The sequence below is a fragment of the Melospiza georgiana genome, chromosome 21 (assembly GCF_028018845.1).
Source record: "Melospiza georgiana isolate bMelGeo1 chromosome 21, bMelGeo1.pri, whole genome shotgun sequence".
NCBI classification, from domain to species: domain Eukaryota; kingdom Metazoa; phylum Chordata; class Aves; order Passeriformes; family Passerellidae; genus Melospiza; species Melospiza georgiana.
In genome coordinates this window covers 369,281-395,088 of record NC_080450.1, presented here as the reverse complement: position 1 = coordinate 395,088, position 25,808 = coordinate 369,281, and the positions used below count along the sequence as shown (strand labels likewise).

General features: G+C 60.3%; 4 protein-coding genes across 4 annotated transcripts; all 4 read right to left on the bottom strand.

The window, feature by feature from the left end:
• Nucleotides 1–2,542: 2,542 nt before the first annotated feature.
• MCRIP1 (MAPK regulated corepressor interacting protein 1) lies at nt 2,543–4,086 on the bottom strand. The gene is made up of 4 exons (XM_058038784.1): nt 3,988–4,086; nt 3,797–3,915; nt 3,604–3,702; nt 2,543–3,497 (listed from the first exon to the last, which is right to left on the bottom strand). The coding sequence occupies exons 1-4, from the start codon at nt 3,993–3,995 to the stop codon at nt 3,433–3,435; spliced, it is 291 nt and encodes a 96-aa protein (XP_057894767.1). The 5' UTR covers nt 3,996–4,086; the 3' UTR covers nt 2,543–3,432.
• Nucleotides 4,087–4,655: 569 nt separating this feature from the next.
• PPP1R27 (protein phosphatase 1 regulatory subunit 27) lies at nt 4,656–5,917 on the bottom strand. Its single transcript, XM_058038782.1, has 3 exons — nt 5,701–5,917; nt 4,866–5,016; nt 4,656–4,779 (listed from the first exon to the last, which is right to left on the bottom strand). The coding sequence occupies exons 1-3, from the start codon at nt 5,915–5,917 to the stop codon at nt 4,656–4,658; spliced, it is 492 nt and encodes a 163-aa protein (XP_057894765.1).
• A 2,218-nt stretch (nt 5,918–8,135) lies between these two features.
• On the bottom strand, nt 8,136–16,125 carry P4HB (prolyl 4-hydroxylase subunit beta). Its single transcript, XM_058039050.1, has 11 exons — nt 15,934–16,125; nt 15,469–15,675; nt 14,587–14,720; nt 14,248–14,385; nt 12,096–12,200; nt 11,724–11,849; nt 11,288–11,488; nt 10,548–10,668; nt 10,160–10,341; nt 9,660–9,746; nt 8,136–9,163 (listed from the first exon to the last, which is right to left on the bottom strand). The coding sequence occupies exons 1-11, from the start codon at nt 16,094–16,096 to the stop codon at nt 9,077–9,079; spliced, it is 1,551 nt and encodes a 516-aa protein (XP_057895033.1). The 5' UTR covers nt 16,097–16,125; the 3' UTR covers nt 8,136–9,076.
• A 2,281-nt stretch (nt 16,126–18,406) lies between these two features.
• Nucleotides 18,407–25,724, bottom strand: ARHGDIA (Rho GDP dissociation inhibitor alpha). The gene is made up of 6 exons (XM_058039006.1): nt 25,644–25,724; nt 21,617–21,826; nt 21,191–21,274; nt 20,675–20,751; nt 20,437–20,500; nt 18,407–20,005 (listed from the first exon to the last, which is right to left on the bottom strand). The coding sequence occupies exons 2-6, from the start codon at nt 21,804–21,806 to the stop codon at nt 19,806–19,808; spliced, it is 615 nt and encodes a 204-aa protein (XP_057894989.1). The 5' UTR covers nt 21,807–21,826; nt 25,644–25,724; the 3' UTR covers nt 18,407–19,805.
• Between the last annotated feature and the right edge of the window lie 84 nt (nt 25,725–25,808).

Here is a 25,808-nt window from a genome sequence, read left to right as displayed (position 1 = left end):
ACGGGCGAGGGAAGGGGCGCACAGTGCTGGGGGTCTGCCCAGGCCCCAAGTGCAGGGATGGGACAGGAACAGGCGGAGGGACAGCATTGCCCCGCTCACAGCCCCGCGGAGCCAGCGGCCCTACAGCCGCTGCCGTCACTGCGGCCTTCCTGACGCGGTAACGAGCCTAATTGAGGCAAATTGCTGGAGCACCAAGCGGTTTCTGGGAAGGTAAATATGGGCATGGCACGGAGCTGTGCCCTGCGCCTGTTGCTCCAGCGTTGCTGTGGCAACACCCACTGCAGACCCCCGACCCTGCTGGGGCCAGGCTGGCCCCCAGACCGTGCCCAGCAAGGGTGGCCCTGTGTGTGCCACACAATGATGGGACCCTCCAGGGACCTCAGGCCAGCCCCAGCCCATGGGTGAGCTGGGGAAATGTCCTGTGTCCCCTGGCGCTGAGCCCTGCGCAGGTGTGTGCACACATACAGCACACATGTACGCCACACACACACACACAGACACACACACACGTGTATACACACACATACGTACACACACACACACACACACACACACACGTGTATACACACACATACGTACACACACACACACACACACACTCACGTGTACACACACACAGGCAGGCGCTGCCCTCAGCCGCCCTACGGGAGCTGCTCGTTCCTGGTATCCAGAGGGATGAAGGTGCTGACAGCAGCCTGGCCAGACTTGCAGGATGGTTTGGGTGGGAAGGGACCTTTAAACGTCCTCTGGCCCAGCCCCTGCAATGAGCAGGGACACCTGCAGCACCAGGCTGCTCAGAGCCCCGTCCAGCCTGGCACTGAGTGTCTCCAGGGATGGAGCACCCAAGCACCCCCTGCCTTTTCAGGCAGCCCGCGCTGGAACCACTCTGCCCCAAGCAGAGACTCTGCAGAACCACAGCGCAGCCATGGAGCCAGCCCTGGCTGTGAGCTCATCCCAGGGCATGGAATGGGGCTGAGGCAGTTGCTCACCCCCAGACTGGTGGCCGGGGCTGTGTCCTCCAGGCAGTGCCCTCTGGCACAGCCAGGCACGGCGGGCAGTGCCCCCAGCCCAGCCCAGCCCAGCCCAGCCCAGCAGGCACCCCTAGGCGCGGCGCCTCGTAGGAAAATTCCCACTTTATCAAGGGAATTGAGCACCACAAATTGGTCTCCTAAGTCGATTCTGCCTGCTGCCAGGCCTCTTCCCCACCACCTAATTTGATGACAAACACGTTCCTCTCCTCCTCCCACCCTTTAATCTAATGAAGAGCACTGTGTCCAAGGCACAGGGAAATAAACTCTGATGAGGTCGATTTTTACAGGTAAACAGCCTGATTTCTCTGGCCTGTGGCCTCACTCCTCACACCCCTAACACCCACCACCTCCCCCTACCGCCTCACCATCCTTGCCCTGCAATTTGGCATCAGTCTTTATAAAAATCACCTGCTTATAGGATGTTTTTTGTACATTTCATTAGAGCTTGAGCAGCTGCTTTGCCTCTGGCTTTACTGTGCCCAAGCAGAGGAAAACAAGGCAGAAGTGGGGGTGCTGCAGCAGGGCCCTCCTGCCCAGGGCGTGTGGGGGTCCTGCAGAGCTGGGATGGCCCCAGACGGGGGGCAGTGCTGGGCTCCCTGGCAGCTGAACAGGCCTGCCTGGACACAGCACACAGCCCTGGGCATGCTAAGGGCTTTGAGCAGGGCATCTCACTGGCCTGCCCGGCTCCCTGAACACACCACAGGGCCCATCCCAACACAAGAGTGAAAGGAGAGGGGCTCTGACAGTGACGCCGTCACTCCTGTCCCCCACTGCCCGCAGCTGCAAGGACGCAGGGCCTGGGGTGGCTCAGGAGGCAATAGGGGCTGTTTCCATCTTGCTGTGCCAGGACCAAGCAGCAGGAATGTTTTGGTGATGGGAGGTAAACAGGGTCGTGGCAAGTGTCAAGATGCACTCAAGCAGAAATTCTAGCAATGCTAAGTATAGCCTAAATGCCATTAAAGCAGGAGAGGGAAGAGGATATGAGGGTATTAATAGTCTCAACATTTAAATCCTGGGTGCAGCCACAGCTCCCGGGATGCTGGCTGCCCGAGCCCAAGGGCACTGTGCCACCGACACGCTGCACCTGCCTGCAGGGAAACCAAGAGCCCAGCAAGGGCAAAGCCAAACGCAGCCCTCTGCCCCTCGTCCACGCCCCAGAGCTGGGCCAGGCTGCAGCACCACACCAAGGCCGCCCCAAAAGGACACCAGCGTTTATTTACAACACTCCTCAAGTGACATACCACAGAAAGGAAAGGGTACAGTACAACTCAAGGACTCAACAAAGGAAAGGTATTGGCAGCCCAAAGTCCCTGCAGCCCTCCCCACAGCCACTGGCACTGCACGGGCCTGGCAGCCCCATCCCCGCCAGCCCGGAGCAAGGGCGGGCAGGGGGCTGCCAGCCCTCCCTCGGGGCAGCCCGGCTGGGCACAGCTGGCACGCCAACCCTCAGGCAGGGACGCAGGAACCATCCACGCAGTGCCACGAGCGAGGGGCTGAAGGAAGCACCCCTGGTGTGGCTCCACCACTGCGGCCACCCAGGGCAGGCTGAGGGGCCGGGTCTCTTCCAAGGGCTGCGTATCTGGAAAATGTTAGTACAAAACTGCAGCGTTGCCAGGGCAAGGAGCTCCCGAGCCTTGCTCCGTGCAGCCCCACGGCTGCCCCCACGGCCACCGTCTCCTGTGGGGCTGCAGGTGGCCCAGGTCCCTCTGAGCACCTCTCACAAGCCTGGGGCTGGTGCTGACACTCCACCTCTCCATCTGCAGGGAGAGGAACACCTTCCCCTGCAGCACCACAGGGACCAGGCCTGATCTAAGCAGATAGAAAATGTGGCCTCAGATGTGGCCCACGTGCTCTAGCAGCAAGCAGCCCAGGCAGCAGCTTGCTGCCACAGAGGAACTGGGAGGAGCCTGGCTATGGCCTCCCAGCCCTCAGCTGCACTGCACAGGGGCTGTCCCTGTGTCGGGAGGCACAGGAACAGACTCGACTGTGCCACCTGCCCTCGGCCAGCCCCAGCAGAGGTGGAGCTGAGGTGCACAGGGGAAAGCGAGACCCCGTGCTGTCCGATCCAACAGCGCATCTGCCTCGGCCTGCCCAGCCTGGCACAGAGGGTAGCGACAGGAGGGGAACAGGGGATCGGGTTGCTCAGCATGAAGTGGGGAAGGGCGGTTTGAGGCCAAAGCTATGAGCGGGGGACTGGAATCCTTTGCAACAGGCTCTGGGCAGTCTCGGTGAGGCCCTGAGCATCCTCGACCTCAGGCAGCTTCAGAGCCAGCCCCAGAGCTGACTGGCTCTCCCACGGGCTTTTAGAAGGACAGACCAGAGGAGGAAATCAACACAAAATCTCAAATTAAATCTGCTTGAGGACCTCAGGAGAGCAGCCGACCCGCAGGGAGGATCCACTTTAGGACTTCTTTGCATCCTGTGTGTTCCTCCTCTTCAGATCACCCAGGTCGACGGGTTTAAACGCTGCAAGGGAGACAGGAGAGACTCTGGGGGCAGAGGCAGGGCAGCCCCCGCCCGGCGCACCCAATCCGGACCGGCCCGGCCGGCGCGGTGCCCCCGTCCCCCGCACCTTTCAGGCTGGGGTTCGGCATCTTCTCCACGTATTCCTCGACCAGGCCGCGCTCGGAGCCCATCTGGCTGCGCAGGTCGCGCTCCACGCACTGCCAGGCTGCGGGGACAGGGCCAGGGCCAGGGCCAGGGCCGCTCGCCTCGGCCGCCCCGAGCCGCCCGCGCCCCCACCCCGCGGCCGCCGCCCCGCTCACCCTCGTAGATGAAGCGCACGTTCTCCTCGTGGGCCGGCGTGAAGATCTCGCTGCCGGCGCCGGGGGAGCGCGGGCCGCCGCTCCGCTTTCCGTTGTACACCACCCGGGAGACGGGGGAGCTGCAAGCGGAGCGCGGGGGGAACTGAGCCGGGCCCGGGGCCGCGCTGGGCCCGGGGCCGGGCGGGGCTCACCTGGCCATGTCGGCAGCGGCGCTCGGCGGGGCTCGGCGGGGCCGGAAGGGGCTCGGCGGGGCTGCGGGAGGAAGGGAGGGCTCGGCCGGGCCTGGCCGCGCGGCGCCCCCCGCCCGTCGCCGGGCAACGCGCGCCCCTCACCTGGGCCCTCCCGCCTGCGCCAGCCGCACAGACGGAAGCGCCGCACCGCGCAGGCGCGGCCCCGCCCCCTACCGGCGGCGGACACACCCCCGCGCCGGCCCTGCGCACGGCGCTGGCCGCGCCCCCGCCGCCACGCCACGCCCCCGCCCGCCACAGCCCCGCCCCGGCGGCACCGGAGATGGCACCGGAGGCGGTACCGGAGATGGTAACCGAGATGCTTTATTGGAAAAGTACAAAGTGGTTCGCGATTCGCAGTACCGGGCGCTGCTGCCCGTTGGCCGCCCGGGCCCAGCCCGGGCGAGCCCCGGTTCCCAGGCAGGCGCAGCCCCGGTTCCCGGTCCGGAATAGCCCCGGTTCCCGGTCCAGCTTAGTCCCGGTTCCCGGTCCGGCGCAGCCCCGGTTCTCGGTCCGGAATAGCCCCGGTTCCTGGTCCGGCGCAGCCCCGGTTCCCAGTCCAGCTTAGTCCCGGTTCCCTGTCCGGCGCGGCCCCCGGGCCGGCCCGCGGCGCTCGGTGTTCCGGTCCCGGCTCAGCGCAGCGCGGCGCCTCCCAGCAGCTGCACCAGGTCCTCGTACTCGGGGTCGATGAGGTCCGAGGGTTTCTCCCCGTCGTCCGTGGTGGCCTCCAGGCTGGCCCCAAGGGACAGCAGGTACCTGCAGGGCGCGGAGCTGAGCAACCGGCCCGGCCCGGGCAGCCCGAGGAGCCGCCGGTGCCCGCGCTCCATGCCCCGGGGCCGTACCTGGCGATGTCGGCGTAGCCGTCGCTGCAGGCCATGTGCAGGGGCGTCCAGCCGTTCTCGTCGCGCTGGTGGATGTCAGCGCCGTACTTGACCAGGAGCTTGACGCAGTCCAGGTTCCCCGTCAGCACGGCTTCGTGCAGCGCTGCCATGCCTGCGGGGACAGCGGGTCAGCCCTTCCCTCGCTCTGCACGCTGCATTCGCAGCTCGGGAAAGGGGGCAGGCACTCTCCTGCTCAGGGAGAGGACGGTGGGGAAAGAAACACAGAGTGAGAAAGCCAGAGGAGCTGCTGTGGGTTCCTGCTGCCCTTCTGCAGCATGAATGCCCTGTCTGGGAGGGTCTCCATGGCCCTGTGAGAGCACAAGCCAAGCGCAAGAAAAGGACAGATCTGGGCTCCACACCAGCCTGTGCAGATCAGGCATTCCATGAACAATTTCTGGTGAGGCTGTGCACACAGAGCTTTCCCTGAGCCCCCAGAGTCAGACATACAAGAGGGAGCAGTGCCTGTGAGAAACGGGCAGAGCCAGGAACAAACGCAGATCCCCCAGTCAGGGGGAAAGGCAGGAGCCCCAGGGTGCTGCCCAGAGCCCGCAGGCTGTGCTTGCTGCCGTCCTTTGGGGTCCCGCCAAGCTGTGGGGGCTCGATGGTGCCTTACAGGGACCAGGGCCAGGCTGCCCCTTTCCGCTGACTCTGCTGGTACGGGGAGATGCTGGGGCCACCCTGGGGCTCTGCTCCTTGCTGAGGGGCCCAGCTTGCTCAGTCCTGCTGAGGGTGGCCCACAGCGCAGCCCCGGTGTCCCTCACGGCCCCACCAGGCTCTGCCGTCCAGCAGCACTCACCAGAAGGGTAGATGGTGTCCAGCGTCACCTTCCTGGCCCGTATGAACCGGCCCACCTGCTCCAGGTCCCCCTGCTTGATGTGGTCCTGGAAGACGACGTCGTTTGGGAAGCGCACGGTGCGGGAGGCCCGGAGCCGGGGCGCGTACCGGCCGTACCGCGGCAGCGCCGGGCAATAGTCCCTCATGCTGGCGGCAGCAGCCCTCAGGCACAGCGGCATGGGGCTGCTCAGCACGCAGCCCTGCCCCTCGCTGCCCTGCTGCCTCCTCTGCGGCCCTCACGGCCCTCCCGGCTGCAGCTCTGTGCTGGCCCCGCCGTGTCCCCTGCTGCAGGGATGTGGCTGTCAGCGTGCTCCTCTGCCGCTCTCCTGGGGCACTCGCAGGACGTGGCACCGGCACCGCAACTGACCTCCAGGCCCTTGGCCCAGGACTGATGCACCGCGTTATAAAGACTGCCCCGGGCTATTTTGGGGACGTGCAGCTCATGCTATTTGCCATGATGCTTTGTAATCGACCCGCCCGGGCCTGCAGCCTCCCACTTTTGGGCAGAAGTTGGTGTCTCATCTTACCACCCACCTGTTGACGTGCCCCGTCCGAGGGGTCAGATCTACTCTTGCTTGGGTAGTCCTTCAGGGGAGCCTGGAAGGAATTTCCCAACATCGAGCCCTTGTGGGGAAAGGGGCACTGGCCGCCCTGTCCCAGCGCAGTGTGGGTGTGCCAGGGCTGTGGGCACCGTCACATCCAGAGCTGTCACCCTCCTGTAGCTGCAGGGGACAACTCAAAAGGAGCAGGAGGAGCTGTGCTGCCCGGCCCAACTGTGACAGCACACAGCCAGCAAGCACAGCCTGAGTGTCTGATGGCCCCTGTGCCCTTGCGAGGACAGAGGTGCTGCTGGTGATCCCAGGACAGGCACAGAACAGAAGCCTGCCCTGCTGGTCCCTTGTCCTAGAGACAGGGAAGCAGCTGCTGCTGAGGGCAGGCTACTGCAAGCAGCCTTCGAGGAACAGCAGAAGAACAGCACCACCACCAGACAGCCCCTGCCTCTGATACTCTCCAGCTACACTGTCGTGACCCAAAACAGAACCATCTGCCACAGAGGAGTCATTCAGGTCCATCAGCGTTTAAGCAACCACTGTTTTCTCCCACCCAGGTTTGGGCACATCAGACAATTAAGCATTTTGTGCTTTGTCACGGTGATGGGGATCGTCCAGGCGGGTGTGTCAGAAAAAAATCCCTGTGCTGCTTCAGGAGTCAGGGGTTTCACTCTGCCCACCTGCTGCAGACCCCTGCCCTGACCCCAGCACCACAGGCAGGCACACACCCCAGAACTCCTGCACTTGTTTATCTGCTGGCAAAAGCATCGATCCCTTAGCTGAGCATCCGCTCGTGGATGAGCCTGAACACGGCACAGAACACTTGCAGCCTGCTTTCCTGGAACAGCAATTAGGCATGTACATCCAGTGGCTGCTGAGCTCCTGCCCTGCCACAGGGACCCTTGGGCTAGGGGAGGCACCTCCTCTAAGCCGGGCACAGTGGGTGTCTGCCCAGGGAGAGGAGAGCTCTGCAGAGCTCAGGCTTGGTCACAGTTCAACTGGCTGTGCAAAACAGACCCATTTGAGTCAAATTCTAGTCCCTCCTTTCAGTGGGACTTGATTAGCGAGAGTCCCTTCCTCCCCACTCCAAAAGACCAAGCAGCTGTCACCAACCAGCCCAGGCCCCCAGCACCGCTGTGTTTGTGGGTGCAGCAGTGGCCACTGCCCACCTTCAGTCATAGCCCTGGAGGGAGGCAGCTCCTCCCTGTATCTGCAGGTACAGGTCTCACACACACCTGGCTGCTGCTCTGTCAGGGACAGCCCTTCCTCATCCCGTGCTGAGGGGGGGCCTGCTCAGCCCCAGCCCTGGTGCTGCTGTGCCCCAAGTTTGGGAACACCACATCTGGGGCCCAGCAAAGGCTGGAGCTGGAGACAGACACAAGTGTTGTCCAACACCCTGTGCCACTGCTCCAGCACACATCCCATCCACTGAGGTGCCCCCAGTTGTCCTCTAGCCTCACCATGCCCTCCCTGTGACATTTATAGCATATTTTCTAACCAAAATACCTTCAGCAGCAAGCAGCAGGTTTGGAAATAGCAGCAGTGGCTCAGGGGGTCATGTGAGCCTGACTAGCAGAGCCCAGCAGCAATGTCCCCTCAGCCCGGCCAGCTGGCCCAGGGGCTGCGCGCTCCCAGAGCCAAGCCACGGCCGCTCACACCTGCACCAGCCCCTGGAATCCGGACAGGACACCGGCACTGGAATGTTCTTTTCCTTTACTAATTACTTGGAGAACGTGACACACACCCCATTGCAGCAGAGTCCCTTGGGAATCCTACAACTCTGATCTCCCCTTCCAGGGTAGGTTCAAATATCCTACATGCTGATAAAGACAAAGAGACATAATAGTATTAAAATCTCAACTTTATTTGGCCATCAAATTCAGTACCAATGTTATTGTAGCAGAATGCTAAGAACCAGCCTGATGCAGCTCAGGCCTGTGAGGCACTCCCTCAGCCACATTCCCAAACCCCAGTAATTGCAAATGTCCTGTTTGATCTGTTTATCAGGCCCTCCCCCACCACCCACCTGCCGGGTCAACCCACTCAAAATAATTCGTGAAAGGGATTGCAACTCTTGTCTTTGATCAAAAGGATGTCAACACAGCTGGTGAGCCAGCAGCCACCTCCACCCTCAGAGCCTGCCACAGCCAGTGCACACAGTATTCCACCCCTCCAGGAGCTTGGAACAGACATCTCCAAATGTCTTAAAGGAGAAGGGAAAGGAAACGTCTGGCTAGCATGAAGAGAAGCACCTTCACATACACCTTTCCCCAGGAAGCCATCAGCCTTCTGCCCCCACATCTGCTGAAGGCCAGCTCCAGGGAAGAACAGCTGACACCACTAAGGACCCTGCCAGGTGCAGAAATCAATTAGGGGCTTTAGTTTTAAAAGAAAAAGAGAAAAAAAAAGCTGTCTGGAAGATGTTAGTGGCAAGGCTCCAGATTGTCAGGCTACTGAACTCCTGGTACCACCTCACAACCTCCTGCTGCCCAGAAGAACAGAGTTCTCCAGACAAAAGCTGTGTACAAAAAAGTACATCACAATAGAAAAAAGAGCCCAGCTGGCTGGGCTGGCTCCCTAGTGACAGTTCCCTTTTCAAAAGCCAAAAGAAAGAAAAGGTAAGTGTACAGACAAGTGAGGGTAAAGTGTTACTTTAGAAGCCAATCCCTGGATTTCCAGTCATTTACCTTCTGCTTTAAATCTTAATGGGTTTCTGACTCACTGGGCTGCATCATAGCAGCCAATTTAGTGTCTGATTTTTTTGGGTGATGTAGATCAGTCTTCTCTTTACAATTCATCCTTTTGAAGTTTCTGCTCGTCCTCATCACCTTCCTCAAGTTCAGTTTCTTCATCCATCTCCAGGTCCTCCAGATCCTGTGGAGGTTACAGACAGCTCCTGGTTTCTGGCACATGAGGCAGACCCAGAACCCAGCACTGAGCAGCACCCCTCATCTGGTCACTGCTCTCTGCTGCCATGCTAACAACACATCCAGAGACTTCCATCAAGAGCTTCAGACTCGGGACATTAAGGATTAGGAAGCCTTACAGAAGATGGCACCTGTACACCTGTAGTAGCCTCCCCAGCCCCCAGCAGGTGAGAGCCTCCAAGCAGACACACAGGTATGTGGCGCTGATCACACAGCCCAGTTCCAGGTGCCGAGTGCCCCAGCAGCGCTGCCTGACACCCTCGGGGTGCTCTCCAGGACAGGAGGCACTGCAGGCCCACAGCCACCCAAACAGACCACACTGGTGTGGGCACTTTGCTCACCAGCAACATGATATGGAACAACACAGGATCTTATTTAGGACTGAGGGTTCGGGCACAGAACCCTGCTCCCAAGGGCCCAGAGTAACCATACACATTACTCACATCATCAGCTGCTGCCCCATCCTGACCTCCGCTCTCCAGGAATTTTTTGAAGCCTTCTAGTGTCCTCTCCCCATTATAGTCAATTACCTACACAGGAAAACACAAGGATGCTGGTTATGGGCACTACAGACCCACACCCCTGGAGAGGAGAATTCTCTTTCTGAGCAACAGTGAACATGCCAAGCAAAAGGGAATTTAAAAATTCACCTTCACCCATATGAGACGAAGGAAAACAGCTCAGCCACTAGACTTCAGAGATCACTGCGAGGAAAGAATAGCCTGCAGATGAGCACACTGTCCTCTATGCTCCCTCTTTTCCCCATTCCCACTTCCCACTGCCCCCCAGGCTCTTTCCCTACAGCCCAGACCCCTCAGAGGGCCCTGGGTGTCCTGCAGACTCGCTGTGTTCCGTGCCCACAGGATGCAGAGCCCTCCCCAGTCCTGTGCAGAGCGAGCAGCGAGTGCTCTGTGCTCCCTGGCCAGCCCAGCTGCCTGCTTACATTTCTGCCAGAGCCTGCAGGGAAGAACTTGAGTGTGGGGAAGCTGTGGATTTTCACTGCCTCCACTTCATTAGCCGTCGAGTCCATCTTGGCAATGACAATGTTCTCGTGGTCCCTGTAGGTTTCTCCCAGCTTGTCCCAGATCGGGGCCAGCTGCTTGCAGTGACCACACCACGGGGCATCTGTTAATCACAGACACACAGCTGCACCAGCAATCTAACGAGGCACCACTCCTCCCCAGCCAGACAGTTCTCACACATCTCTGCAACCAAGGCACTGCTTTTGGGGCCCAGGCTGCTAAAGGCTTTTCCCCTAATCCTGGTCACACAGGGGTTTTGGGAATCCTTTCACACCAGTTACTTGGAATCAGCTGTAGAAAGATACTCACAGAACTCCACAAAGACATTCTTGTTCTCATCAAAAGCAACTTCTTCAAAGTTCTTCCCAACCAGAACTTTGACAGGATGCTTGTCCCAGTCTTCAGGAAGATCCTGACTCATTAGGTGGGGCTGGAATAAAAAGTGAAATTCAAACTGTTTGCTACATAGCTACTGGGGCTGATCATGCAATCACACATCCTGGAAAAGCCAGGTTTCAACACCCCACTGGTGCCTCAGTCACAGGCTTAAGCAACCAGATGAACTGTCACTTCCTCTTCTCCCACAGAGCCTCCTTCCCACCCCGGCCCAGCAGGAGGAGCAGGTGCTCTTGAGCAGAGAATGACAACAGAGCTCTGCGGGAGGAAAGCCCCCAGCCCTGCTGACAGCCCTGTTCCCCAAGGACTGGGCTTTGCTGCACCCTCACTGCAGGCTGAGCCACACAGAGCCCCTCAGCAGCTGGGAGCTGACAACCCTTTCCCCTGCGCCACACAATTCACACCTTCCACACACTGCTGGCACAAAGAGCAACTGGACCAACAGTGCAGTCCCACAGGGAGAGCACAGCTGCCTGCTCTGGCTCACCCTCCTGCAGCCTCCGGGCCCCAGCAGCTTTGCCTTTCACTCCTAAGCACAAAGCCCACGGGATGCTCCGTGCACAAGGCGGAGGAGCTTCTCCAGCCCCTCACAGGGAGCATTTCTGTTCCCTCTCAGCCACCCCATTCATCACCACTGCTGCTAATCCACATACCTTGATCTTGCCTGCCAGGAATTTGTTACAGAACTCTTTGATCTTGTCTGCCGTGAGCTCATCAGATTCAGGTTTGTATTTGGTCATTTCTTCCTCCAGGGTGATCAGACGTACAGCTGGGCACTCTTCCTTCTTCAGGCCAAAGAACTCCAAAATCCTCTGGTTGTCACTGTGGTCACTGTCTATGAAGATGAACAGGATCTTGGGAGGAAAAAAGGCAAAGGCAAGAGGTGAACACGAGTACCTTGTAGCTACTGACGCTTCAGGTGCACGCTCACACCAAGTGTAGCTGAGCTGGCTCTTTTCCTCCCCTGTCCCAGAGGAGAGAGCTAGCTTCAAGTCCCCCTCCACAGCTGCTCCATGGTTAAAGACAGTGCTACACCTCTCTGCAGAGGTGGGTGGTCTCCTAGCTCATGACCCAAGAAATCCAGCTCACCTTCCCTTTGAAGTCCCCAGCTGCACTCTTGAAGTTGTCCAGCTTCCCTTGATAGTCAGACACACTTTTTGGTAGGAAAAGCAGAATATGAGTCTTGATCTCTCCTCCAAATATTTTAGGAGCAGTCTGAGGAGTAAAAAATAAACTTTATTTTTGGAACAGAGGCATATCAGTATCCAGACCAGTTTAACTCCAATGCTGCAGGCCTGCTCTGCACAGCAAGCTCCCATCTCTGTATTCTGTGTCCTCCCCACTCCTCCACATCCCCAGAGACAGCTCCACAATAAAACATGATCATACAATCTACAAGTGGACCTCTACTACATTCTTGCAGCAGCAATGGGAAGGCCTTGTTGGACATCTAAAACCCACCTGCTCAGTGAACTCTATGACCAGAGGCAATGAATTAGACTTGATGAAGTTCAGCAGATTATCTTTTGTGAGATCCCCTTCAAAGTTGTTCTGGCCTTCATCGAACTGCAAGAACAGACATTTTTCATCAGAACACTTGTGCATCTCACACAAATCTCTCACTGCCCCAAGGGATCTCAGCTGCACTCCTTCTGAGCAGGCTTCCATCTCAACGAGGTTACCAAAAATCCACCTAAAACCTGGATCAAGGTGCCCATCTTCCTTGCAAGCAAAGCTTTAAATCACCCCCCACCAGAAGGCAAGCAGCAGCAACAGCCAGGCTTGATCTCAGCCTTGCTCTGCACCACTGTGAGAGCACTCATGGTGCAAGTCACCAAGAAGGGCCCTGAGCAGCCACTGCAGCCACACAGTGCTGGGAACACCTGACAGCAAACAGCAACTTGCCCAGCTCAGGGGACTCATTCCAGTCTGTGTCAGGACAACAGCACATGCTGCACACCACACTGGAGGTGCCAGGTCCTGTTCCACGGGGCCATCACCCCTGTCAGCCCTGAGCAGGATTCCCAGAACCCTCTGGCAGCCTGAAACAGCAACAGCTGCAGAGGGCCCATCCAGGCTGCAGGGAGGATGTGCAGAAGGGCACAGCAGGGCCCTGGCAAGGCCACACTAGGGCTGTTGACAGAAGGAAGAGTGTGGACTCAGATACCCTTCTGTTAAGGGGAGGCACACCAGCCTCAGTGGAAAAGCTGAGGAAAACAATTCTGCAAACACTCTGAGGAGTTCTGCAGATTGCCTCAGCACCATCAGGACAGCTGCGTGAGGCCCTCTGCAAGTCTGGACAACTCTCACAGAGTAAGAGAAGAACAATGAGCCAAACCCTCTCAGTTCGGACCCAACTAACGGTATGGAGCCAAAGCCCAAAACAGGCCACGAAGGTCTCCTGCCCTGGGGTTTGATTTCTGTGGGTGCTCCTTTTCTGCCTGGTTCAGAGCAGATCCATCCAGGAGCTGCTGTGGCACTGCCACGCCATTGCACAGAACAGAGAGGAGCCCCAGTGGCTGGGTAGATCTGGGCTGCCCCTCCCCAGCCTGGCACAGCATGGCCACTCCTGCTCCCAGCACACACTGGCTGGCACACAAAGCTGACATACAGAGCTACTCATGCAACAGCACACAACTACCAAACGAGACAAGAACAAAACACTCCTCCCTCCCTTCTCCCACCATTTTGTTAATGCATTTTGAGCTCATTAGCCAGATATTTCCTCAGCTACACTGACCTGAGGGACTCTGACTCAGAATTGAAGTCTACAAGCTTCTATCACCATAAAAAAACCTACAGTGTCAGAGGTACAGTATAATAAAACAATTGTTTCAGGTGAACAAAAAGGAAGTCTTGTGTTAGGTCAGGCTGGGCAAAGTCACAATTGATGACATTACAGCTTTAGTAAATCTGAACCCAAAGCACTCGGTCTTGCCTCACAGCACCTCTGGGTGAGGAGCCACCAAGCCTGAAGAACCTCTTCTTGTCTGCTCAGACTTGGAAATCCATCCCAGTGACAGGGATTGTCATGCCTCCATTAGAGCATTTGTGGTTCTGTAGGCAGTCAGCACCCTCCTGCACATAATCCACTGCCCCAGCCCAGTCAGCTGGAACTGCAAATCCTCTTAGGAGCTTCTCTGGAATCCCTGCACTGCAGAGCCCACAGCAGTGAGACAGAGCAGCTCCTGGACACAGCAGGGGTCAGCAGTGGGCAGTGAAAAGCAGCTCTGCTACGACACAGCCAAACAGCACCATGGCAGCCAGAGGGCTCATCTGCTGTTCCCTTGGGCCTGTCCAGGACTGTGAGACACTGCTGCACTGCAGAGAGCTGAGTAAAAGGGAAGGGAGTGAAGGAACAACCTGCACCCAAAGCCCAGCAGCTCTGGGAGAGCAGCACAGGGCTGGCAGACTGACACAGCTGCACACTGTGGGCCCTGAGGCTCCCCAGCCCACAAAGGGGCCACAGGCTCTGAGGCCCAAGAACAGCTACAGCAGCAGCATGGGGCCTTTGTTTCAACCAGGACTGACCTTGTGGGAGTCTGACTAATTAAATAAAAGGAAAGAGACAGCAGAGCCCAGTGTGGTGCTCAGGCTTGGCACCAGCCAGTACCTTCTTGAAGAGGATGACACTGTCCTTACTAATCTGGTACTTGGTGAAGACATCAGCACTGGAGGAAATCCCAAAAGGAATATCATCCACAGCTTCTGCTGCCTGCAGGAACTCCTTTGCTGCCTCTGATGCCGAATCCTGGGGAGCAAAGAAAGGTGTCTCACATGAGCCACATCACCTCAAGCATTCCCATCCCAGGGCCCAGCCCGAAGAACTGGAAGATCAAGGAAGGCAATGCAGCGAGTGTTGCATAAGGCACAGAACCTTCCCCAGCCAGGAGGGAGCAGGGAAGGCCCTGGACACACACAAGAGCATCTCCAGGGAAAACACAAACTCTACCTTGAAGAAACCAATCACCACCACTTCACTGGAGTCCACCAGAGCCTCGGCAGCAGCCACATCAGCCAGGCTGGCAGCAGCCGGGCCCGTGCGCTTTCTCAGCCAGCTGACGATGTCGTCTGCCTCCCTGCCAGCTACAGGAGAGAACAAGGAGTCACCTTCCCCCAGCCAAGGCCCCCAGCACAAAGCCCTACAGCTTGGAGAGAAGATTTTCAGCAGCTGGTCAAGAGATCAGCAAGAACCAGGATCGCATTTGCGCAACTCTTTCCCTTTCACTCACAGTGTAATTAAGCTTATCCCTAATTGATAAGTCAAGGTACAAGGGACTCCCACAAATCCATTCCTCTCTCACCTCCTGCCCCCGTCCTTAAACTTTGACCAGTAATGCAACACTTCTCCATGACCTCAGTATTACTTATGCTATCACAGCACCTTTTCCTTCCAGGATCTCTATTATGGATGTCACTCTCTGTTACCAGCACTCTGGGGCCTGGCTTGGCTGAATTCTGTCTTGGCCTTCCTTGCAGCCCTCTCACTACCCGTGTTTGCCTCCTCACCCAATGGCCCAGGTGTGTTTCCAGTTCTGGAAAGGCTTGAGTCAACTTAAGCAACACAAAAAACAAGCTCAAGTCACTTTGCTAAAAGCAGCTTCCTCCACTCTGGCTGCCCTCGGGGATCTCTCCAGAGGGAGGCCATTGCAGGCTGGCCCGCTCCCCATGGGCTCAGCACCATCCCCAGGTCGTTGTCACAGTGGACCTTGTCCGGGCACAGCAGCACAGCTCCAGCACGGGGCCATGTGCTGGGACCCGGCGCCACGTTGCTGCCCTCTGCACCCTGGCGGCGCAGCCAGGCCCGCTTCACCTGCGTCCTGGCCCTCCTCACCCGTGTACTCCTTGGGCGCAGCCTTGTCGCCGTTCTTGAAGAACTTGATGGTGGGATAGCCGCGCACGCCGAACTGCTGCGCCAGCTCCGACTCCTCCGTGGCGTCCACCTTGGCCAGCCGGATTTCCGAGCCCTCCGCCTTCAGCTTCGCCGCCGCCTTCGCGTACTCGGGCGCCAACGCTTTGCAGTGCCCGCACCACGGCGCGTCTGCGGGATGGGGAGTCAGCGGCGGCCGGGCCTCCCCGCCGCCACTCCCGGGCGCACCGAGGCCCGCCGGGACTCACGGAGCCCCGGGGAGGGGCGGGCCGGGGGCCGCGCAGACCCCCGCCCCGGCCCGGCCCCACACCCGCCCGGGGGAGCCCGTCCCGCAGCGCCTCTCCCCGGCCCGACCCTCCCGTCCCCGGCTGCGCCCTCGCTCCCCGCCCGCCCGCTCCCCCCGGCCCGGCCCGGCCCCGCCGCGCTCACAGAACTCGACGAGCAGGTATCGGTGCTCGGCCAGCGCCTGCTCGAAGGAGCTGGCGCGCAGCACCAGGACGCCATCCTCCTCCTCCTGGGCGGCGGCGCGGTGGGGCAGCGGCAGCAGCAGGGCCGTGCAGAGCAGCGGGAGCAGAGCGCGCACCGCCGCCATGGCTGATGGCGGCCTCAGGGTCGGGCTGGCGCGGCCGCGGCGCCGCCTCCCCCTTATAAACCCGCCCCCCTCGGCCGCCGCTGCGCGCTATTGGCTGCGCCGCCCGCCTGCCATTGGCCGGCGCCGCTGCCCCGGCCACTGCGCGCCGCCCATTGGCTGGCGCTTTGGGCACGCCCCTCGGCCGCCGCCTCGGGTTGGCCGCCGTCCGCCCTCCCCGCCCGCAGGCCTCCATTGGCTCCTTTCCCCGCGATGCCGCTCGCCATTGGTCGGCGCCGCCGTCTCGCGTGGCCCCTGCCCTCGAACGTGGCACTGGGGAAGCGCCGCTGGGCGGCACTGCGCGTGCGCGCGGCCACTGGCGCGTGGTGGATCCTGACTGGGCCGCGCGCCCCACGTGACCAGCCCGGCGGGCGAGGCCTGCCCGGCCGTGCCCGGCCCGGCCCGGTTCGGTTCGGTTCGATTCGATTCGATTCTGTCCCGCTCTGCTCGTACCTCCCCGAGACACGGCCTTCCCCTCGGGGTCACGGCAGCAGCACTGCCCGCCCCGACCTTGTCTGTCTGCCTCCGGCGCTGGGCTCCGACTGGGCCGAGCACCGGCCCCGTTCGCTTTGCTGCAAGCTCGCCGGTCACGGAGACTGGCCGGGCACGGAGGAGCCCGGGGATCGCGGCACGGCAAACCCCGCCGCCCGGGTCTGCCTGCGGCACTGCCGAGGGTCCCGGCTGCTGTTGCTGCTGGTGCGCGCAGGGCCCGGAGCGGGGCCGGGCTGGGGCTGCGGGATGCCGGGGATCGCCAGCCCGGAGCGCTCAAAGCCTCTGCTGCTCTGTGCTCCGGGCAAGGGCCGCGCCCGGAGCTCGCCAGCTCCCGTACCGAACCCGAGTGCTGCCAGGAGCTGCGGCCCGTTCGTTGCTGCGGCCGGTGCTGAGCCACGCGCTCTCGTCAGGCCCGGGGAGAGTCCAGCGAGGTTTGGGAAGGCACACGGTGAGGGCACCGCGGCCACCCAGGGCCGGGCAGGCACGCCGGGCTGGCGGGGAGGGAATCAGCGCTGCATTCGTGCGGCCACCTCCGGGCCTGTCGCGTTCCATGGCTGGAAGCCACTGCCCGGAGAGCCCCGGCAGCGATGGCTCCGCTCAAGGGCCCGCCTTGCCCCGCGGTAGCTCTGCATGTGCGCTGTCACTGTGGGGTCAGAGGGAGCTGCTGCAGCGCTGGAAAAGGGGAACAGCCCGGGCTGGTCCTGCACAACTTCTGGCCGAGGTCCTTAAGGTGCATCACCTGCAAGGGGCCAAGGGTTTACTTTGGGAACCAAATTCATGCAAATGGTCTGTCCCACGTAGGCTGTGACAGGAGCCACCCATTCCCAACTCATGGCATGCACCAGGCAAGGAGCACAGCTGTCACCCTGCTGGGGGAGGAATGTGCCAACAAGAGAGGCAGAGAATCCCCGAAGCTGGATCACAGCACAGCTGTCCTGCCCCTGCAGGCCTCCTGCCACGGAAAAGCCATCTAACAGAAACCTTGACACCCAGGGTGTGGAAACTCTTGCCAAAGCGCTGGGGTTGCGTCAGCTGGGTGCTCATCCCCTGGCCGCAGAGTGGCTGTTGGGGCCAGCACAGGGGCCTTTGTTCAGCTATCGGGCACATCTGGGCTCTAACTGACACACTGAGGGTCAGGGCTGGGGGCTGTTCTCCACAGCCAGCAGAACGAGAGGGCACTGGCCACATGCCAGCTCCTACCCGGCCCAGACTGTTGCCTTCAGTCCTTGTCCTTTCCAAGTTCCATCATTTCCTTCAGCAGTTTTCCAAGGCCCAAGGAAGGGCCTGTGCTGTGAGCTCCAAATACAGAGGGAGCCTATGGAGTTCTCAGTTAGGGAGTCCCCTCCTCCAGGTTCTCTCACACCATGGATTCTGTAAAGAGCTTTTCATGGCTACACTTTCCTTTATCCTTAACACAAACATGCCACATGCTCTGTAAACATCCGCCGGCTCCTGGACTGTTTTCTGATTGCCTCCCTCATTCCTGTGACTGCACAGGAATTTCCCTTTGTGTGTGCAGCTGGAGCCTGCCTGCTCCTCTGCTGCCAAGAGGCCCCCCTTGGAAATCCCTGTTTTCAGAGCCTCACACACCCCCACCCCTCACACTATGGGCATTGCAGAACAGGGCAAACAGCAAGAGACAGATCCTGCACACATGCTGCCATGGGGCCTCCCCTTTCACATTCTAGCAAACCCAGAGATCCTGGTCTTCTCCCACCCTAGGTGTCTGCAGAAATCCCATTCGGCCACTTCATGCTGAAGATCCAGCATGGACAGTACACAGTCAGTTCAAAGATTTTATTTAACTGTCATAAAAGGAGAAGCAGACGATGATTCCGAACCTGTTAACCTGGGTCTAGGACTTAAAGACAATACGCACCAAATCAAATTAACAAAAAAAAATCTCTCTAGGGGCAGGGCGAGGGCAGTTAGAGGCAAAGACGTAGCTACGAGAAGCCACATGTACTTGGTCCCAGTTGTAACCTCGGTGTGGTAGATCCAGATCGGAGGGCTGCAGAGGTGGCACACACCTGCCCAGCCCCAGGCCTCGCAGGGCCCTGGGGCTGCTTTGCCCCAGGAGCTGCAGCTGTGCAGCCCAGGGTGGAGGCAGGCACGGGGCCCAGCGTCAAGGCAGTAACTACAGGCCAGGCACAGATTTTAAAGGCAGAACAGATACATAAGGCATTAACCGCTTCGGAACACTTGTCCATCGCAAGCTCTTTGCTGATGGCATCAGGAGCAGCTGCAGAGACAGACTCGTCCATCCTCAGCCCAAAGCAGCCAGGAGGGCAGGTGCTGTCCTGGAATCTCAGTGCTTTGCAGCTCCTGGGCTGCAGTGAGAAGTGCGAGGTGATGGCAGCCCCGGCGAGCCCTGCCCCACAGGGCACCCAGAGAGCTCGGGGGGCTCTGCAGGCCAGGCTGGGGCCAGCCAGGCCAGGGCTCGGGGGCAGGTGTCACCCAGGATGTCACTCCCTCTCCCCTCTGGAGATGTCCTGTCTCGGGTGAGGAACGGACCAGCAGTGAAGTGGGAAGTTGTGAATCTTTCCTAATAACACATGAGGGGCGTGACGAAGCTGAGCCCATGCCAACAGACGGGGAGGGCAGGTGGCGTTTAAAAAGTGTAACAGAGGCAGGACCCCCTCCCTAGAGGATACATGTTACACATTTAAGGCATCATGGTTACAGGGAACATCCACAAATGAAGCTGCCCAGGACACTGACAGGGCGGAAAGGGCAGGCAGACAACACTGGAGCCAATAAACTGATTTGACAGCTGCCTGGCACCAAAATTCGTCAGCTACTTGGAGGCAGTAGCTACCCTGAGCTGTGCGCAGGAAAGCCAAGCACAGGATCCTAACGGGGTTCCTCCCCTTTGGCACCTCCTGGGTAAAGGAAGGCGGGAAGCAAGAAAGGGCCTGGCAAGGGAGGGGGCACTCCCCTCAGTGCTGGGGCAGCACAGCCCCAGGACAGGCAGCTGGAGACCAGATGCAGACAGCATGGTTTGGTCAATGCACTCAGCAATTCTCTGGGGAGGGGGCACATAAAAAACTGAGCTCTCTGGTCAAATGATAAAGGGGGTGACAGGTAAGAGGGTTCCAATGTCAGCACTTTGGTACAGGGGGGGAATTCTACGGTAGCCACTGTCTGATTCACGCTCTCTGGGGTTTGGCCTCGGGAAGGACTAGTCCTTCCAATCCTTCTTGATGGTCAGGTTCCACTCCCAGGACAGGTGGTCAGTCTTATCATCATCTGTGAACTTGGATTTGATGTTGTAGCTGCCCCGGGCCAGCATGCCCTTGGGGGCCTCTTCCATGGGGGTCAGAAACTCGTACTCCTCTGCTCGGGGGCCATAGCTCCCAACCATGTACTCGGTCTTGTCAACTAAAAAGACAAAAACAGTGTATGGAGGCATCATGGAGGCACCAGAGGTTCAGGAGCCTCCCCTGCATGGGGAGCAAGGCTGCAGCAAATGAAAGGTCTGTTACTGTTGCAACAATCCACAGAGCAGCAGCAACAACAGGAATCTCCCCCAGCTGGGAGCTCCCTTCCCCAGGAAGGGGCCCCTCCGGCGGGGAGTGACCTGTGAGCCCCAGCAGTGCCGTCAGTGGGACCTGCTTGCTCGGGGGCATTGGGATCCACACTGTGCAGGACCACGGGCTGCCCCAGCCCTGCAGGGCTCCACGGGCCCGTGGCACTGAGCACTGTCCCCTCCCGAGGGGAGCTGCGGGGCAGCCCCTGTCACTGTCTCAGCAGCAAGAGGAGCAGGAAGCCCTCACTCACTCACTGTTCACCAAGCCAAGAGAAGCACTTACTTTTCACCCCTTTCCGGAACGTGTGCTGGATGTACTTCAATCCTGACACAATCTCCCTGTTTACCTGCAGAGAGAGGAGCAGGGACTGAGCAGGCTGTCTCCATTCACGCTGCCCACCCCACATGGGCAGAGCCCATTTCTCCAGCACAACCCCACTTGCAGGGCATGGGCACTCCCCAAGCTGGGACTGCAGCAGTCTGTTGTTCCATTCCTTCCATTTCCAGACCAGAATCCTTACCCTAAAGGAGATTTTTATCCGGTATTCCACGCCCTCCTTCAGCACAAATGATTGCTTCTTGTAGCTCTCCAGATCACCTGCAGAGACAGGAGAGGGTCAGAGCTCCTTTGTGCTGTGCTGTGCTCTGGGGTGAATTTCTGTGGCACAGCAGCTGGGGCAGGAGCTGCAGGAGCTGCAGGGCCCCCTCTGCTGCCAGAGCCAGGCAAGCAATGCCCTGCAACAGGACACTGCAAGCACAGCCCTGCAGTTAATTCCAAGCTGTTTCTTTGCAGATGTTTGCTCCAAGGCTGTCACCATTTCGAAGCTGCCATGAATGTCACCGTGCAGGCTGGAAGAATCTGCCTGCCCCACCTGGCTGCTCACACCTCTACACAACACCCAGGTGTCACGGAGCTGCTGCTGGCTCCAGGTACAGAACCTGCTGGGGCCCAACAGGGTGCTCTGCTGCCAGCCCTTCTGACACAGGAGGGCTCAGCCACCTGCCAGCAGTGCTCCTGGCATTCCCTCCCAGCTCACCTGTCAGGTCCAGCTCCAGGGGGCCTGGAGCAGTAGCACAGACCAAGGTCAGTTTGGTCACCACCACATTTGGAGCGTTGGGATCTGGAGACAAAAGAAAAAGCTGTTAAACACTCATCCCCAATGCTGGCCAACACAGCTCCTTTTCCTTCCAGAGAACTTCTTGAAAGAGCACAAAACCCAGCAAAAACAAGCTCCAACTCTGTAAAGGCTCCCACTGCAGCAGGCGCAGCCCACAGTGCCTGCAAAGGCAGAGTGCCACCCTCCCTCCAGTCCCCGAGCCCTTCAGTGCGGGCCAGCCAGGGCACAGGGCAGCACAGGCTGAGCTCGGGGCTCCTGCCCAAGCCCCGGGCGGGGAGAGCAGCTCCCCCGCGGGAGCAGAGGCCAGCAGGGACAGGGCTCACCTGGGACAGGGACAGGGCTCACCTGCGCTGACGGTGACGGCGCCCAGCAGGGCCTCCTTGTACTTGCGCAGGCTCTCGTCGTCCTTGTCCAGCTCCTGGATCTCCTGGATGCTCTTCTGGGCAGGGGGCTTGTAGTTGACAGAGTGCTCGTCCTCCTCATTCTCCGCTGCAATCTGGGCCAGCTGCTCTGCCGTGGGCTCCTGCTCTGCCATCCTGGCACACGTGCTCCACACTGAAGCACAGAGCAGAGCTGTGACTGCCCTGAGCAGCCACCCCACAGCAGGACTGCCCAAACTGCCCTGCTGTCCCTCTGCACGTCCCAGTCTCACTGGGCCCTTCTTGCTGGCCCTGGGAGACACAGCCCTGCCCAGGACCCCCAGCCCTGCCCAGGGTCCCCAGCCCCTGCCGAACCCTCCAGGTCTCATTTTCAGTCCACAGAGGCCCAGGCAAGAGTGAGAAAAAATTCAACCTCAGTGCTCTGCTTGTAATGTAAATACCCCAAAGCCATAGGGGAGACATTCTCCTCCACAACATCAACCAGGTGAGGCTTTCAATTGGAATAAAGTAGAGCCCAGAATAAACCCAGTTCTGCTCTCCACATCAGGATTCCAGGTAAGAATAGGCCTCTGTCTCACCACTGGCCCGATTGCCAGGAGCCTCTGCTGGGAGCTGGTGCCCACGTTTTGTAACTGCCACATCCGTGCTCTGTGCCAGGTGCCTTGGGAGAGTGGGATGAGACACCTGGCTCAGCCCTTTGCAAGGATCTGTGGCACACACAGCCAGGGAAACAGGCAATGAAAGAAACAAGATGTGGAACCTGCCCAGGACTCTGCCCAGGAAGTGCCCAGCCACGCCAAGGGCAAGGCAAAGGTGATGCCAACACTCCACTAAAATCCTCAGTAAAAGCCAATGACACATTCAGGAATTCTTGGTTCCACAGGGCACGTTGTGTGAAGGGTTATCCTGTGGCAAATATCAGCTTGGACTCTCTGAAGGCGCAGAACACTCTGGCACAGCTCTAGAAAGGCACCGGGGGATGAGGGACACGCGGGGCTGTACCAGGGCTCTGGCCTGGCGTGGCACAAGCACCTGTGCCAGGAGCCTTTCCTGCTGCAGCTGCACAGCCAACAGTGGCCCTGCCGCGCGGCGTCCTCCAGCATCCTCACACTGAACAAAGGGGAAATTTCTCTTCAAAAGGACATTTAGCCTCATGTCACAGATGAACAGCTCATGCCAGTGTCTCCACATCAAACCCAAGCAGCTGCCAGGCTCGAGGACTCCCAGGAGCGCTGAGCAAACGCTCACTTACACACCTGCACTGCTCCATCTCTTCCTGCACCCTGCCCAGTCCCCTCCTCACGTCCTTTGGCTCATCTCTGGGCTAGATCCCACCTCCCGCGGGCCACGGGTCGTTCTAACTCTCACACCTTGCTCTCAGGATACCTGCAGCTTCCAGGAAAGTGAGAGAATTTCAGCTTTACAGAATCAAGGTCCCAAACTTGTGGTGGCTCTCAAATTCTGTGGCTGAGCCTTCTGTGAGAGCACACTAATGGCAGAGCATCCACTAGCATTCACCCAGCTGTCTCCAGCAGTGGTAGGCACACACAGCCACGGGCAGCCTCCACCTTCCAATTTCCAGACCAAGCAGAGACACAATCTCTCACAGACAGCCAGATCAGGGACAGCAGGAGCCATGGGCAGCCTCTGCTCCAGCACCTGGAGCTCTTGGAGCCAGTGCTCTGTGAACAACAGCACCAGTCCCTGCACAGCTCCCGTGGCTGGGAGACAGCTGCACTGATTGGGAACTTGGCGTTCACAGCCCTGACTGCCAGCAGCTGGGCACCTCCAAGAGCCAGAATCCTCTCCTGGGCAGTTTGGAAATGCCCTGGTTTGGTGTCAGCACACAGCTGCCACTCCTCCACAGCTGAGCCCTGGGGTAACACAATGGTGACAGATTTCTCCCACACATCACGAGCCCCATTTCCACCAGAGCCACCAGGAGCCCCTGACACAAACTGGTATTAGGGCACAGAAGGAAGCCCAAGCCAACCAAACCCCAAATCCCCAGCTCTTTGGTCACGTTCCTGTGTTCCAGCCTTACTTCTGTGACCCAGAGCTAAAGAATCATGCATACCCAGCACACAGATGAATCACAACCCACCCCAACCTTTTCAGGATTCCCAAAGGGACAGGAGCCCACCAGGACTGAAAACACCACTGGGGACAGAACCAGTGTGACTCCAGTCAGCACTGCAGGCCAGGCTGGGCTCGGCTCTGGGGAACAGCCCTCACCCTTCCCATCAGCTCACGCACAGGTCCTGGGGCTGCCCTGCTCCCCAGGCACTGCCAGGGCTGCGGGACGGGCACAGGAGGGCTCCTGCGCCTCCAGAGGCAGACCCCAGCTCCCAGCAGCCCGCAGAAGGCAGCAGGAGGCTCATCCCCACCCGGGGATTTGCCGTCCCCGCTCCCTCAGCCCGGCAGACTGTTCGGATTCCCAGCACGTTTTGTGCAGGACAGAGCAGCTGCAGCAGCACCAGCAGCGTCCCTGCATCCCCGCTGCGTCCCGGCGCGCTGGGAACGCCGGCTCTGGACCCCATCGCAGGGCAGCGCGGAGCCGGCATTAGTCACAGTCAGATGAGCTCATCCGCCTCCCCCGACACCCGCCCGGCCTCGCACTGAGCACGGCCCGTTCCAGCCGTCCCCACCCTTCCTCCTTCCCGCGCGGCCCTGGAGAGCTCGCTGGAATGCGAGCGAGGGCTGCCCAGGGCCCTGCGCCGCCGCTGGGCCGGGACGGGGAGCCGGGACAGCCCCGACAGCCCCAAGAGCCCGGCTGGGGCACACGGACAGCCCCGACAGCCCCAAGAGCCCGGCTGGGGCACACGGACAGCCCGGACAGCCCGGCTGGGGCACACGGACAGCCCGGATGTTCCCAGGGCAGCACGGAGGGCACAGAGCCCAGCCGGCGCCGCCCGAGGCTGTCAGGGCACACCCAGGTACCGCTGCGGCCCCGGTGCTTTGTAAGAGCACCCAGGGAATCCCCATCCCGCCCGTTCCCCTCGGGGGTTCCGCAGCCCTCGGCAGGAGGGACCCGGGAACAGGAGGACACTCTGCTGCCCAGCGGGGCCTCGGCAGCCTGAGCATGGAGGAGGGTTTCATGTTTTGTTCTTTTGCTCTGACACATCCCTGACCTGCCGTTCACCTGCAGGGCTGAACGGTGCAGAGCCAGGCTGAGGGCTCACAAAGCTCCAGAAGCACGAAGGCTGCCGGCAGTGCTGCACCAGGGATGGAACCAGCACTGTGTGTGCCTGGAGCCGGGGCTGGGACCCATCCCTGCGGGTCAGCAGCTGAACCCACAGCGGTGAAACTGTCCCCACTCTGCAGGCACGGAATGAGATCCTGCACACTGCAAAAACGCTTGGACAGCCGGAGCAACAGAGCGGACCCGAAACCCGCGAGTGAACAAGGGCGGCCGGGGATTTCTCAGCACAAACAAACGGCGGTCACGGCTCTCAGCCAGCTCCCGGGAAAACGCCGCTGCTCCCGGTGCGGTCATGCTCGTGGGGCAGCGCAGGAACCGCGGCTGCCGTGCGAACCCCGCCGGGGCTGGAGGCGCACCCGGCCCGCGGCGGAAGGGCCTGCCTTGAACGGAGCAGCCCGAACCCGGTACCGGCTCCCAGTTCCTCATTCCGTGCCCAGCGGCCATTTATGGGCAGCCCGTACGCGCCGCAGGCACGGCCGACCCCGGCACGCGTCGGGCCGGGCGATCCCCTGCACCGCCCCTCGGAGCGAGCCCCGGGTACCGGGCACGGCCCACCGGGCGCCGCCCCAGCCCCTCCGGTGGGCCCGGGCCGCCAGGGCCGCCGCGCCCCGCCCTCGCCGCACGCGCTCCGCTCCGGGACGGCCCCACCGGGGGCGGCGGCTCCTCCGGCCTTCGGAAGGTCGCGCAAGGGCACGCGGGGCCCCGCTCCCGCCCCCCGGCCGCGCCCGGCCCTTCCCGCGGCCCGGCCCTGCTCGCCGCTCCGCACCCCCTCCCGCCGCTGCCGCCGTACCGGGCTCGCTCGCTCCGCGCTGCGCTGCCAACGCCGCGGATCCGCCCAGGCCCCGCGCGCCCCCGCACTTCCGGGACACGCCCGGCACTTCCCGTTACTCGGCCCCGCGCCGCCGCCGCGCTTCCGGCCGCGGGCCGCGCGCTGATTGGCCCGGGGGACGCGCGC